Here is a 13454-nt window from a genome sequence, read left to right on the forward strand (position 1 = left end):
GGGGCCGAAGGGATGGTCACGATGACGTGCTTGGATTTCTGTGCCAAAGGTTTTGGTTCGGTGCCCGAATCAGGTCAACTCGATCCCGAGCCGGAAGGCTTCGATGTGTGTTTCTGTGCCGAGCTTAGCCCGAAGGCAGAGGAGGGTCCGGAGCCTTTTTCTTCAGCATAGTTTGGGTCAGGGGAGTATCAGTACTCATGGTATGTTGACGCTGCAGAACGTCTTCTTTCATGTTGGAGTTATCTTCGGATACAGAAACGTGTTCCTCCTCTTACTCGGCTCCTTGTGCGTCGAAGACTTCCTGGTGGGAACCTTCTCTGAAGATATCCGGTGCGGAGCCGATTTGTTGGTGCATTTTGTGACGTTGAGCCCGACGATCTCAGAGCATCTTCTTGGATCGAAAAGATCGGCACGCATTGCAGTCCTGTTAGTTTTGTTCAGGGGATAAACACAAGTTGCACACTTCGTGCAAGTCGGTGCGCGGAAACTTAGGGCGACACCCAGGACAGAATTTGAATGGAGTCCATTCCATCTACTGTGAACTGACCCGATGCGGTTAGGCCCAACGGCCCTCCACAAATTTTCCAATTGAAGACTTTGAACCGATACGATACACAGAGATTGGGAACGCGACCGAGTTGTATAGGTAAGAAAATGTTTGCCCAACTGAAAAAAGCAGATTAGCCCTCACCACCATTGTGTAGACCTCAGGAGATAAATGAGGTCAAGTCAAAAGGACAAAGAAACGAAAATGTCTGTTTATGCAGGAAACGCGTTTAATGTTTGTGTTGGGCCAGATATGGAGCATGGACATGTCTCCTGAATATTCAGGGATACCATACAGTTAAAATATACCTGTTCAGAGACCCAAGATCTAAAAGAAACTTCAGTTTCTCTTTTCAAAAAAATAAAATGTTTTAGCCATTCCTTTTTAAATGTAACACAGCATTTGAGAAAATAACTCTACAACTTGTTTACTTTGGCTTTAGTACAGGGTTTAGCAATGGATGGTAATATAATGGAATATTGCCCCACCATTGTAACAGGACATGAGGGGGCGTTCAACGTGGCTGAAGTGCTATCCTCTGTTTTGTTTGTCCGCTACATCTGAAAGCCTCCAACACAGGGGCTGCCCTCAAAGGTTTAGTTGGCTTCTGTGGAGGCAGTGACATAGAGCTTTCTTATTGTTAGTTGTAGATAGACTTAATCGTAGCGCATAAACCAAAGATCTAGAAATGATTCTGGAGTGTTTGCTTTTTTTCCCACAGAACTGTTAATTTTGTATCCGTACAGTCTTTCCATCAAAAGAGATGTCCAGAGTCTTACATTGGCAATGCAGCAAAATACCAGACAACCTAAATTAGCAATAGTATATAGGTGAGCAAGTAAACATCTGCCTCGCACATATTCAACCAAATAAATTCCAGTGTATAATGTATGTGCTTGAATAAATTGTAAAGCCATTAGCTACCACATCTCTGTATGCAGCTGAGCAAATGACCAACTACATTCTCCACCAGCTTCTACTGGAATCATTCCCTGATGTCAATGTCAAAGACAAAGAGACAGATAATTGCTCTTGTATGTATATTATAGCTAATCTTTTACACATTCTTTATCTTTAACACACAAAAATAAATTACAATTTATAAAGTAAGCAGATTCAAAATGTGGTTTAAGTATGTTGCATACAGAGGCTGCCTCACAGTATAGTGCACTATGCAAATGTTGTCACATAATCAATTAATGTTATTCACAACAAATAAAAGATGATGGAAAACAATAACAAATAGATGCAAATGAACAAGGATCCAATTGCCTTACACTGATGCTTACGGGGAAAGTTCCCAACTGTTCTTGAAGTTCCTCCACCTCTTCGATAAGATCTTGCATACTTTTGCTGCTCTGACATTGCCATATGCATTTTTCCATGTGGTTTCCAGGATAGCAAGGTAGGACACTGTTGGCAAACTGCCTGCAGAGCGGGCATGTGAATTCTCCTTTGTCAACTGAAAACCCCTGGAAGACTTGGTCATTCTAAACAGAAAAAAAGGAAAAGTTACTTTAACGATGAGTGTAGTTGCTTGGACCTCAGTTCCTGCCAATTATCAATGTTTGAAGACTCATAATACTGGGGAGGATCATAAAGTATACCTAGTAACAATATCAAATCAAAAAAACAAAAAGGAAGATGGTTAATACCAGTTCTTTGTTTCGGTCTACACTATTGTCCTTACCATTGACATCAACACAGCCTGCCTACTAACCGTCTCTAGGATGTTTCTAGTGACCAGAGTAATATCAAACCAATAAGAGGAGCAAGGAAAAGAGTTACGAGTCCAGAGTAGGTGATAATGCCGGGCAAGTTTATTGATGCAATTGTGACAGAAGGGTCATCTGTCTGTAATTTCTCAGGGGCAGGATTCTAGCCCTCTAAAAAAATCTAACACACAGGGATAAGACTGGTTTACCAAAAAACTGTTATTTTGTATGAATGAGTACATGGCATGGATAAATTGGTGGATAAAATATTTGAGACATGTTAAGTCCTGATGAAAGCTAGATGACCATTTAGTCAATAACTTTAACGAGCTGATACATGCTGACAAGTGGACGGAGGATCCACTGATGCTTCAGACATGTCCAATTTCTGTTTTCAACCAGCCATACGGTTTCAGAGAAATAAAGAGTGCAGGATGCTATGGAAACCAAAAGTAATTTTAATTATAATGATTGCGGTTTCAATAGTAGATTTACCCACAACACCAAGGTGCCCCCCCAAAAGGGTTGAACCCAGCTGGTACGAACTTTTATACTGGATGAGGACTCAATGATGAAGCATGTTACATCATCAGTAAGTGTATGAGAGTCTGTTAAAAAACCAGGAGTTTCTCCCTGCAGTATAGAGACTAGGAGATGTTCCTCTATTTTTGATAGTAACTGATGACCAGTGAACATGCCGTTATATGCATTCTGAGTGGGGTAATAAGGAGGATGTTGGTTACTAATTAGGCCTACCAAGTACCATAAAATAATAAGAGTCACCACAAAAGGGATATATTTTTTTCCGACTCTTTCTTTTATCCGTCTGTTTTTACATCCTTATTCTTTAACTAAATGTATATGGAATTTCAGGAAGGAACTATAATCGTATAACTTCAGTTTACTTCAGATCTTCAAGTATATTTGTTGATAGCCCTGAAGAAGAAGTTACTTACATTCAGCAACCCATTATCTGGTAGAGAAAATATCAAGCTGCAGATTTCTTACCTTTAAATTTCCCAGACGTCAGGCTGGACACGGAAACCTTTGCGCGAGCTGTACCCCAGTGCGCCATCAGGTGGCTCTGTTAGGCTCCGCATGTTGACTTTCGCTCTGGTTAGCATCACTTATGACGTCACAGTCACCTAAATACGTGCCACCCAGGCATGCGGACGTCGATTACTTTTCACTTTTCCACACCAGATGCGCACTGACCTGTGCGTGTAAATTAGAGCTCTGAAAAATGAAAGAACCCTAGCCCTATCAAATGAGTCCACAAAGTGGGTAAGTATGGGTGGGTATGTAAGGAATCTACAGCTAGATATTTTCTCTACCAGAAAATGCATTACCAAAGGGAAGTAACGTGTTCATCTGATAAACTTCTAGCTGCAGATTCCTTACCTTTGAATAGATACTTAACCATACCATCCTGGCAGTGGGCTGCGGACAGATTTTCTAAACTAAAAAGTCCTGCAGGACTGAACTGGCAAAACGCCCGCCCCTGCGGACCAGACTGTCCAGGCTGTAGTGCTTGGCAAATGTGTGCAAAGATGCCCACGTTGCTGTCTGGCAGCTGTCATGACTAGTACACCCCAAGCCAATGCCGTGGTCACAGCTTTTCCTCTGGCAGAATGGGCCAGTAAGCCCTCAGGAGGCTGGTTCCTGGCCAGGGGGTAGCAGAGAACAAACCAGCATGAAATGGTCTGTTTCTGCACTGTCTGACCTTTTTTTTAGCTCCTAAGTGACCCACAAAGAGTTGGTCGTCCACCCGGAACTCTTCTGTGTGGTCAAGGTAGAACGACAACACTCTTTCTGGATCCAGACGGTGGAGACACTCCTCTTCCTTAGATGGCTGTGGGGGAGCAAAAAAGATAGGCAGCGTTACTGATTGATCAAGATGAAATGGGGTCACCACTTTTGGAAAGAATAAAGCTCGGGAGTGAAGCACCACCTTATCTACAAAAGTCATCATGTAGGGAGGCCTGCATGACAATTCCTGCAATTACCTCACCCTCCGGGCAGATGTTATCACCACCAGAAAGGCTGTCTTGATGATAAGCAGCCGGAGTGTACAATTATATAAAAGTTTGAAGGGAGCACACATATGGTATGTGAGAACCAAATTAAGGTCCGCCTGCAGCATGATAAAGGGTGTAGATGGAAGGATAAGGATTAGTTACTTACCTGTAATCCTAGTTCTCATCCAGGGGTATACTCATCGAAGTCATAATCTATGAATAATCCCCGCCCATGTGCGGAATATCGGAGCATATAGAAAATACATATAAATATATATGTATACATATGTGAAAACATATTTGCAGCCTAGAACATTTCCAAACTGGCAAAACTGCCGCAAAATTACACGAATTAGCATACACACAGTAGTACTCTCCCAACCCCTAAGGAAGTAAAGTAAAGTCCACATTTGTAAAGCGCACAATCACCCGTAAGGGTCTCTAGGCGCTGGGGGCCATCGGGAAGATTAAGCGAGCTATTGCCCAGAGTCACATGGTGCTGGGCTAACCTGCCGCCGGAGCCGGGGATCGAACCGTGGTCCCCAGATTCCAGCGTCAGTCGCCCTGGCCGCGGCGCCACACCTAAACATTTGCATACAACAATGCTTTATTGCAATAGGAAAACCTGTAATTGCAGGCATTTGCCAGTAGGCTGCAGTAGAGTATAAAGAAACAAAGTAAGACTGACACCTTGCCTTTAAGGCAATAGAGTAGGGGTACCGTGCCTTTAAGACCTGAAGGCGACCCCCTGCTCCCATGATGCACCACAGGTGGCAGTTGGGTCAGTTCTTTTTGGAGGTGCATGACACCTGAGTAAATCCATAGAAAAAATGTTCATAACTTTATAATCATGCTCGTCTGGGGAGGTGGGCGGGAGCTTATGACTTTGATGAGTATACCCCTGGATGAGAACTAGATTACAGGTAAGTAACTAATCCTTCTCATCCAGGGGATACTCATCAATAGTCATAATCTATGAATAGATTAGCAAGCTCATACCCAAAGTCTCGCGGACGAGCAAACAAGTACTCATAGAGACATGAATAAACTTCACATTTTACATACAATTTATCAAAGAGGCCTGTCCCACTTGGGCATCGGCCTGTGTATCTGAATTTAGGCAATAATGGCGGGTAAAGGTATGCACCGAACGCCATGTAGCTGCCTTGCAAATTTCAGAGATTGGAACATTACGAAGGAGAGCCGTAGTAGAAGTTTTCCCTCATGTGGAGTGTGCATGAGGTCTACCCTGTAAAGCCTTGTTAGCTAATTTATAAGACAGAGCTATACAGGAAACTATTCAGCGTGAAATGGATCTTTTCGAGGCTGACAGACCAGTATTAGTGGTTCCATAATTAACAAAAAGCCGGTCAGACTTCCTAAGTGGAAGGGTTTTAGCCAGGTAAAATTTCAGAACCCTCCGGAGATCTAGAGTATGTAAAGACCTCTCCGAGGGAGTGGTAGGATGAGGAAAGAAGGTAGGCAGGGTGACAGACTGGTTGATATGAAAGTCTGAGACTACCTTAGGCAGAAAACCTGGGTGTGTCCTCAGTTCCACCCTGTTGGCGTGAAACACTGTGTTCCTTACAACACAGGGCCTGGATTTCACTAGCCCTACGGGCAGAGGTAATCGCCACTAAAAAAGCAGCTTTCCAGGTCAAGTGCTGCAAAGAAGCCTTGTGTATAGGCTCAAAAGGAGCACTCATCAGCTTAGTAAGTACGATGTTAAGCTCCCAGGGAGGGGAGGGGGACCTCACTGCTGAAAACACTTTCTTAAGCCCCTCTAAGAAATCTTTAACCACAGGCATAAGGTAGAATGATGTCTGAGAAGGTGACTTCCTATAGGCTGTGATTGCCGCTAAGTGCACCCTGATGGAGGGATACTTGAGGCCTGACTTTGCTAAATGCAACAGATAGGGCAGAATCACCTGCTCTTGACCGTGGATAGGGTCAAGAGAGTTGTCAAGACACCATATGAAGAATCTCTTCCACTTGAAAGCATATGACTTCCTAGTGGAGGGTCTCTTGGCTTCTTTGAGAATGTTCATGCAGTCTGCTGGAAGGTCTAGGTGTCCATACTGGATGACCTCAGGAGCCATGCCTTCAAGCGAAGGGAAGGAAGGTTGGGGTGAACACCTTCCCCTGGTCCTTGGTCATCAAGTCTGGATGGCAAGGAAGTTGCCGGTGCGGGACTTCGGACAGCTGGAGGAGATCCGGGTACCACCACTGGCGTGGCCACTCCGGCGCTATCAGGATCATCCTGGTGTTGGTCCTGTAGAATTTCTGAATCACCGCTGGGATCAGAGGCAGGGGAGGAAAGGCGTACAGCAATGTCTGCGACCAGCTGACCAAAAGAGCTTTCCCCCGTGAGCCCTGTTGGGGGAACCTGGACGCGAAAACGGGGCATTTAGCGTTTGCCGCATCTGCGAACAGGTCTATGTCCGGTACGCCTCATTGCTGAAATACCTCCTGTGCAACTTCTTCGTTGAGCACCCAATCGTGCGCTTCTACGAAGTCTCTGCTTAGGCAGTCCGCTTGGGTATTTTGGATACCTGGTAGATGAACTGCCACGATGGATAGACCTCTTGCCAGGAGCCAGTGCCAGATGGCTTGCGCTTTCAGGGATAAGACTCTTGACCTGGTGCCTCCCTGCTTGTTCAGATAGAACATAGTTGTTGTGTTGTCCTTCTGAACTTGGATGTAGTTGGTGCCCAGAGAAGGATAAAGAAATTTGAGCACCAGATGACCTGCTTGAAGTTCTAGGAAGTTCATGTGGTAGCTTCGCTCTACTTCGGACCAGAGACCTTGGACTTGAAGCTGGTTCATATGAGCGCCCAAGCCTTGAAGAGAGACATCCGTAACCACTGACTAAGATGGAGGGGGGCGATGGAATGGAACTCCCCGGAGGAGATTGGAACATTTCATCCACCATCTGATTCTCTGGCACCTTGTAGAAGAGAAACACGGTCCTCCCAGTGACCCGACCACTGAGACCATTGGTCCTCGAGAGCCTGCTGCAGAGGCCTCATGTGAAGGCGTGCATTGGGCATGATGTAGATGCACAAGGCCATCGATCCCAGGAGAGAGGACACTTGCCTGGCTGTGGGACTGTGATTGTCCAGTAGAAGACAACACTTCAGGAGCATGGATGACAATCTCTCCTCCGAAGGACACACGTTTGCCTGCACGGAGTCCAGGGAAGCGCCCAGGTAATGAATCCGTTGGGAAGGGTTGAGTACTGACTTTTTGAAGTTGACCTGCAACCCCAATGAGTTCATCAGGTTGAGACAGAACGAAAGATGGGTCTGAAGCAGAGCCGGAGTGGAGCTTTTCAGCAGCCAATCGTCTAGATAGGGATAGACGAAGATCTTCCGCCTGCGGAGAAAAGCAGCCACCACCGCCATGCACTTGGAGAATGTCCGTGGCGCAGATTTGAGGCCAAAAGGAAGCACTCGATACTGGTAGTGATGGCGTCCGATCTGAAACCTGAGAAACTTTCGGTGCTTTACTGAGACAGGTATGTGAAAGTATGCGTCCTGCAGGTCGATGGCACACATCCAGTCTCCCTGATGGAGATGCGGTAAGATCTGGTGCAGGGCTAGCATGCGTAATTTTTCTCTTTTGACGAATCTGTTCAGTAGTCGTAGGTCTAGAATGGGCCTGTATTCTTTGACTACTCCTCCTTTTTGGACAATAAAATAGCAGGAGTAGACTCCTTGATTTCTCTGCATGGAAGGAACCTCCTTTCTGGCCTTCTTCTTGAGTAGGACAGAGACTTCGTCCTGCAGCAGTTGACTGTGGAACTAGGGAAGGTGCTTTATTAGAGGGAAGAATTGCGGAGGGGGGGGGACTTGAACCTCAGCAAGTAACCATGCTGCACAATACTCAGCACCCATCTGTCCTTTGTTATGGATCTCCACTCTTCCAGATGATGACACACTCACTCCCACCGGAGTGGCGAACAGTTGCGATGAAAGCAACAGCTCAGGGCTTGGGAGGCTGCTTGGAGGCAGACTGCTGCTTGTTATTGTTGCCTGTGCCTTTGCCAGGGCGTCTCTGCTGAAATTCGTTTTTCTGCTGTGTTTGGGATGACCATTGAAGGGTTTGAACCCTCTGCTGGTAAGGTCGCTTGTCCCCTTGATGAAAGCGCTTTTTAAATTCTTTACGCTTCTCCAAACCCACAGCCTTAACAGTGTCCATTTCCGATTTCATTTTGATCATCTCATCGTCAGCGTGTGAACCAAAAAGAGATGTACCATTAAAGGGGAGGTTCAAGATCTTCTTCTGAGCATTCGGCATGAGGCCTGTTAGGAGGAGCCACGCCATGAGCAGATTCCATGGGAGTAGCCATGGGCCGCGAGGTCAGAAGCATCTGCTGCGGCACTAATGACCTGGTTGGCTACGAGCCCTCCCTCCTGTAGGATTTCGACGAAGTTCTGTCGGTCTTCCTGAGGAAGCTTCTCTGTGAAGCGAGTGAGGGAGTCCCAGAGGGACCTATCGTACCTCCCGAGTAGAGCAGAGGCACTGGCCACCTTCATATATGAAGCAGAGGTGTTGCATACCTTCCTGCCAAACGAATCCATGAGTTTGCTGTCCTTTTCTGGGGGTACCGAGGATGAGGTGGAGGCCAAATGAGACATCTGTAAAAGTTGCGATGTCATCAATAGGTGAGACTTGTGAAGGAGGAGTAGAGGAGAAGGTCGGAGAATAGTCCCGGACCGTAGACCTCGTAGAAGAGGCCCAAGTTGGAGATCTTGTGCGTCCTCTGGTATGGGACCTGCCGCGATGACGGCTGTGCCGAACCCTGGATCTAGACCGATGTCTAGACGGAGATCTTGGCCTGGGGGAAGGGCTTGGCAGGCGTTCTTGGCCATGCTGGAGAGCGTGATCTGGCAGGAGATCTTGGTTTGGATGAGGGTCGTGGCCTCCGAGGAGGAGACTTAGATGGCCTGACCGGAGGGCTTGTCCTTGGAACAGACGGTGAGAATGCGCGGGAGTAATCCGAGCCCGGACTACTGCGACCGCCCGATACAGCTGAGGACGGTGAGATGACACACTGCGTGATCTGTCTGCAGATCTGCGAGAAGCTTCTGGAGAGATCTCCACGATATTCAATCCAGGAGATGAAGATCTGTCTCCTGATGAACTGGACCCAGGTGACTCCACAACCACCATGGCCTGTTCCCTCAACGGCGAAAGCTTCGACGACTAAGATGTTTGTGTGACCAATGGCGTCGAGCGAGGCCTCGATGCTCTCGACGTCGATCGTCCACGCCGTGGTGACCTCGACTGCGATCTTCGGGGTTGAGTCGGTGACCTCGATGTCGATCTTCCTCGGCGTCGGGTCGACAGTGAACCTCCATGGCGTTGTGTCGACAACGACCTTCTTCGACGTCGTGTGGTCGCTAGATATCTACCTCCTCGACGTCGAATGGTGGGATCTTGAAGACCCTCTGGACGGCGGCACGCCAGCTGGTGGCAATCTGGAAGCCGTCATAACTCTCAACGCTGACCCCCTCGAGGGCGGCGGAGAGTGTCTCGACGTCGACGGAAGCCTCGAAGTCGACGGAGACTTAGACATGCCAGCAGCCACAGACTTCGAGCCCGAAGTGTGGTGTCTCGACGCAGACTTACTTGGCTGCGGCGGAGACTGTCGACGTCGCCTTGGTGATCCAGAAGAGCGTCTGGGCCTCTTTGGCGGCGACTTCGGCGTCAACGGAGATCTTCGTCCTCCCTTCCTCTTACGGGAGGCAGGAAATGCGGAACGTCGCCGTTTTTGGCCATGCTTGCTTGAAGAAGACGTCCTGGGGCCTCCATGGCCACCCACCTGATGACTTTTGTCTTTCTCCAACATGGCATTAAGTCCGATACGTTCTCTGTCACGAAGAGTCCACCTAGAGAACTTCTGACAGGGGTGGCACTGGTCAGGGTCGTGTGCAGATGGAAGGCACACAATGCACACTGAGTGTGGGTCAGCCAGTGCCATCTTCTTGTCACAAGAAGGACACTTCCGGAATAAAGCAGGCATTCTGACAGAAATTTTTTTTGAAACACCACAAAAACCAAAGCAGAAGCCTTAATAAACCAGAAGATGTCGAATTTTCTGAAAAAATTCACTCAAAATAACAATTTCAGTCAAAAACTGAAAAGCTCCCGATCCTCACAGAAGGAGCCGGAAAAAAGAACTGACCCAACTGCCACCTGTGGTGCATCATGGGAGCAGGGGGTCGCCTTCAGATCTTAAAGGCATGGTACCCCTACTCTAATGCCTTAAGTGCAAGGTGTCAGTCTTTCTTTGTTTCTTTATACTCTACTGCAGCCTACTGGCAAATGCCTGCAATTACAGGTTTTCCTATGGCAAGAAAGCATTGTTGTATGCAAATGTTTACTGCTCTCTTTCTTCCTTAGGGGTTGGGAGAGTACTACTGTGTGTATGCTCATTAATGTAATTTTGCGGCAGTTTTGCCAGTTTGGAAATGTTCTAGGCTGCATATATGTTTTCACATATGTATACATATATATTTATATGTATTTTATATATGCTCCGGGATCCCGCACATGTGCGGGGATTATTCATAGATTATGACTATTGATGAGTATCCCCTGGATGAGAATGTTACTTACCCAGTAAGCATCTGTTCTTTGCATGTAGAGCTGTAGATTCACATTCTTTGCATACTCCTGCCGTCTAGTGTTGGGTCCAAATGTTTGCAAGTTGTTTTTCTTCGAAGAAGTCTTTCCAATCATGAGCTAGGTAACTCCTCCTTTCAGTGATAGTGCGCATGGGCATCGACTCCATTGTTAGATGTTTTCCCGCAGAGGGTGAGAATGGAGTTAGTAAAAGTAGATTAGAGATGTCCATGCTTATGAATGTATGTAAGTAAAAAGAACTGCAACAGGTATAGGTACCCGGGAGGTGGGTGGGCGCATGTGAATCTACAGCTCTAAATGCCAAGTACAGGTGCTTACTGGGTAGGTAACATTATTCGTTCGAGGCATGTGAGCTGTAGATCACTAGATCACATGCTTTGCATACACTATACAGCAGAAAACTCAAAATGCAGTGTCTAACCCTGTAGCTGTTGCAGATATTTGAAAAAGTGTTTTGAGTACTGCCTGGCCTACATTAGCTTGCTGCCTCACTAACACATCAACACAATAATGTTTGGTGAATGTGTGAGGTGGAGACCATGTTGCTGCCTTACAGATGTCAGATAAGGGAAAATTCTCTAAGAAGGCCTTATTAGCCCCTTTTTTGCGGGTGGAATGCGCTGTAGGAGATATGGTCAAGGTTCTTTTCGTTTTTACATGAAATGTTTGAATACATTTGACATTCCATCTTGCAATGCCTGATTTAGATATTGGATTGCCGTTTTGTGGTGGCGAAAAAGCAACAAAGAGCTGTTTTGTGTAGCGAAAATCTTTTGTTCTTTCCACATAATATAGTAGAGCTCTTCTTACATCTAATGTGTGTAGAACTCATTCTGCTACAGAATCAAGTTGAGGAAAGAACACGTTTAACTCCACTGATTGATTGATGTGAAAAGCAGAAACCACTTTAGGTAGAAATTTGGGATTGGTTCGAAGAACCACTTTGTTTTTATGACGTTGAAAGAAAGGTTCTCGTATAGTTAGTGTGTAGAGTTCACCAACTCTCCTTAAGGAAGTGATTGCGATAAGAAAAGCACCCTTCCAAGAGAGGAATTGTAAAAGACACCTGTGCATTGGTTTAAAAGGCAGGAGCCGTCAGCCTTGTAAGGACTATGTTTAAGTTCCATACTGGTGCAGGTGGAACTCTTGGCGGTATTGCTCTTTTTTGTACTTCCATAAAGGCCTTAATCACTGGTACGCTGAATTGAGATGTGTTGTCTGTTTAGTATATATGTAGCAACATCTGCTAAATGCAAGCGAATGGATGTATAGGCTAGTCCAGATTGCTTTAAGTGTAAGAGGTAACAGATGATGTTCTGCACTGAGTCATCAAGGGGTTCGATATCGTTATTGGTACAATAGATAACAAATCATTTCCATTTTGCTGCATAACATGCCCTAGCAGTAGGTCTGCTAGCGTGATTTAGGATGTTCATACAGGCAGGTGGTAATTGTAAATAACCAAACTCTATGACCCCAGGAGCCAAATTGCCAGGTTGAGTTCCTTAGGATTTGGATGCCTTATTTCTCGATGGCTCTGAGTGAGGAGACTGGAGTTGAGATGCAGCTTTTAGTGTGGAACTACTGAGAGCTCTAACAAGGTGGTGAACCAAGGTTGGCGTTCCCATGTGGGAGCTATGAAAATCAGTTAGAGGGACGTTTGTCTGAGCTTCCGAACTACCAGCGGAATGAGTGGGAGAGGCGGAAAAGCGTAAGCAAATATCCCTGACCAGTTCATCCATAGAACATTGTCTTCGGAGAGCCATTTGTGGGAATCTGGAGGCAAAGCTTTGGCATTTTGTGTTTTGAACAGTGGCAAATGTCTATGTGTGGAAATCCCCATTCCTGAAAGTAGGGAAGAAGAATCTGGGGATGAAGTTCCCACTCGTGGATTTGTTGTCTCTGTCTGCTGAGAAGGCCTGCAATCTGATAGTTTACTCCTGGAAGATGTTCTGCTAGGAGATAACATTTTTTATGTCTGACCCATTCTCAAATGTCTTGTGCTAGGTGTGACAGTTGGTGAGTGTGTGCGTCCCCTGTTTTTGTATATAAAACATAGCTGTCACATTGTCTGTGCGCACTAAGACAGTCTTGCCTGTTAGGTGGGGTTGAAAGGCTTTGAGCGCTAGAAACACTGCTAGTAGCTCTAGATGATTGATATAGAGGCTCTTGTATTTTCGAGTCGACAATCCTTGGATTGTGTATGTCTGCAGGTGAGCGCCCCAACCAGTGAGTGATCCATTTGCTGTTAGCACTGTCTGCGGAAAATGGTAGAGAAAAGGACACCCTTTGGATACATTTTGTGGGTTCCACCACTGCAGAGAGCGATGGGGGCGGCCATTTATCATCACTAGATCGGTCAACTGACCCTGCGACTGGTTCCACTGACTTGCTAAGCATTCTTTTTTATATATAAATATTTTTATTTGCATTTAATCATAGTACAATAAAACAGTCATGTCATCATTGGCCCCCATCTCTCTTCGCTACTACTAAGGCAAGGGTCAAGAAGATCAGCAATGG

General features: G+C 46.1%; 1 protein-coding gene across 5 annotated transcripts in view; it reads right to left on the reverse strand.

Annotated features, from left to right (window-relative positions):
- Positions 1 to 13454, reverse strand: part of UBR3 (ubiquitin protein ligase E3 component n-recognin 3) — a 1992321-nt gene that overhangs the window by 617486 nt on the left and 1361381 nt on the right. For 3 of the 5 annotated variants that reach the window (XM_078681591.1, XM_078681589.1, XM_078681593.1), the window contains one exon: positions 1825 to 2037. In XM_078681591.1, the coding sequence (XP_078537717.1) occupies positions 1825 to 2037 (213 nt within the window). The remainder of the gene's footprint in view (positions 1 to 1824; positions 2038 to 13454) is intronic. The other 2 variants (XM_078681592.1, XM_078681590.1) reach the window with 1 other exon arrangement.

Source organism: Lissotriton helveticus, chromosome 3_1, assembly GCF_964261635.1.
Source record: "Lissotriton helveticus chromosome 3_1, aLisHel1.1, whole genome shotgun sequence".
In the NCBI taxonomy this organism is placed as follows: domain Eukaryota; kingdom Metazoa; phylum Chordata; class Amphibia; order Caudata; family Salamandridae; genus Lissotriton; species Lissotriton helveticus.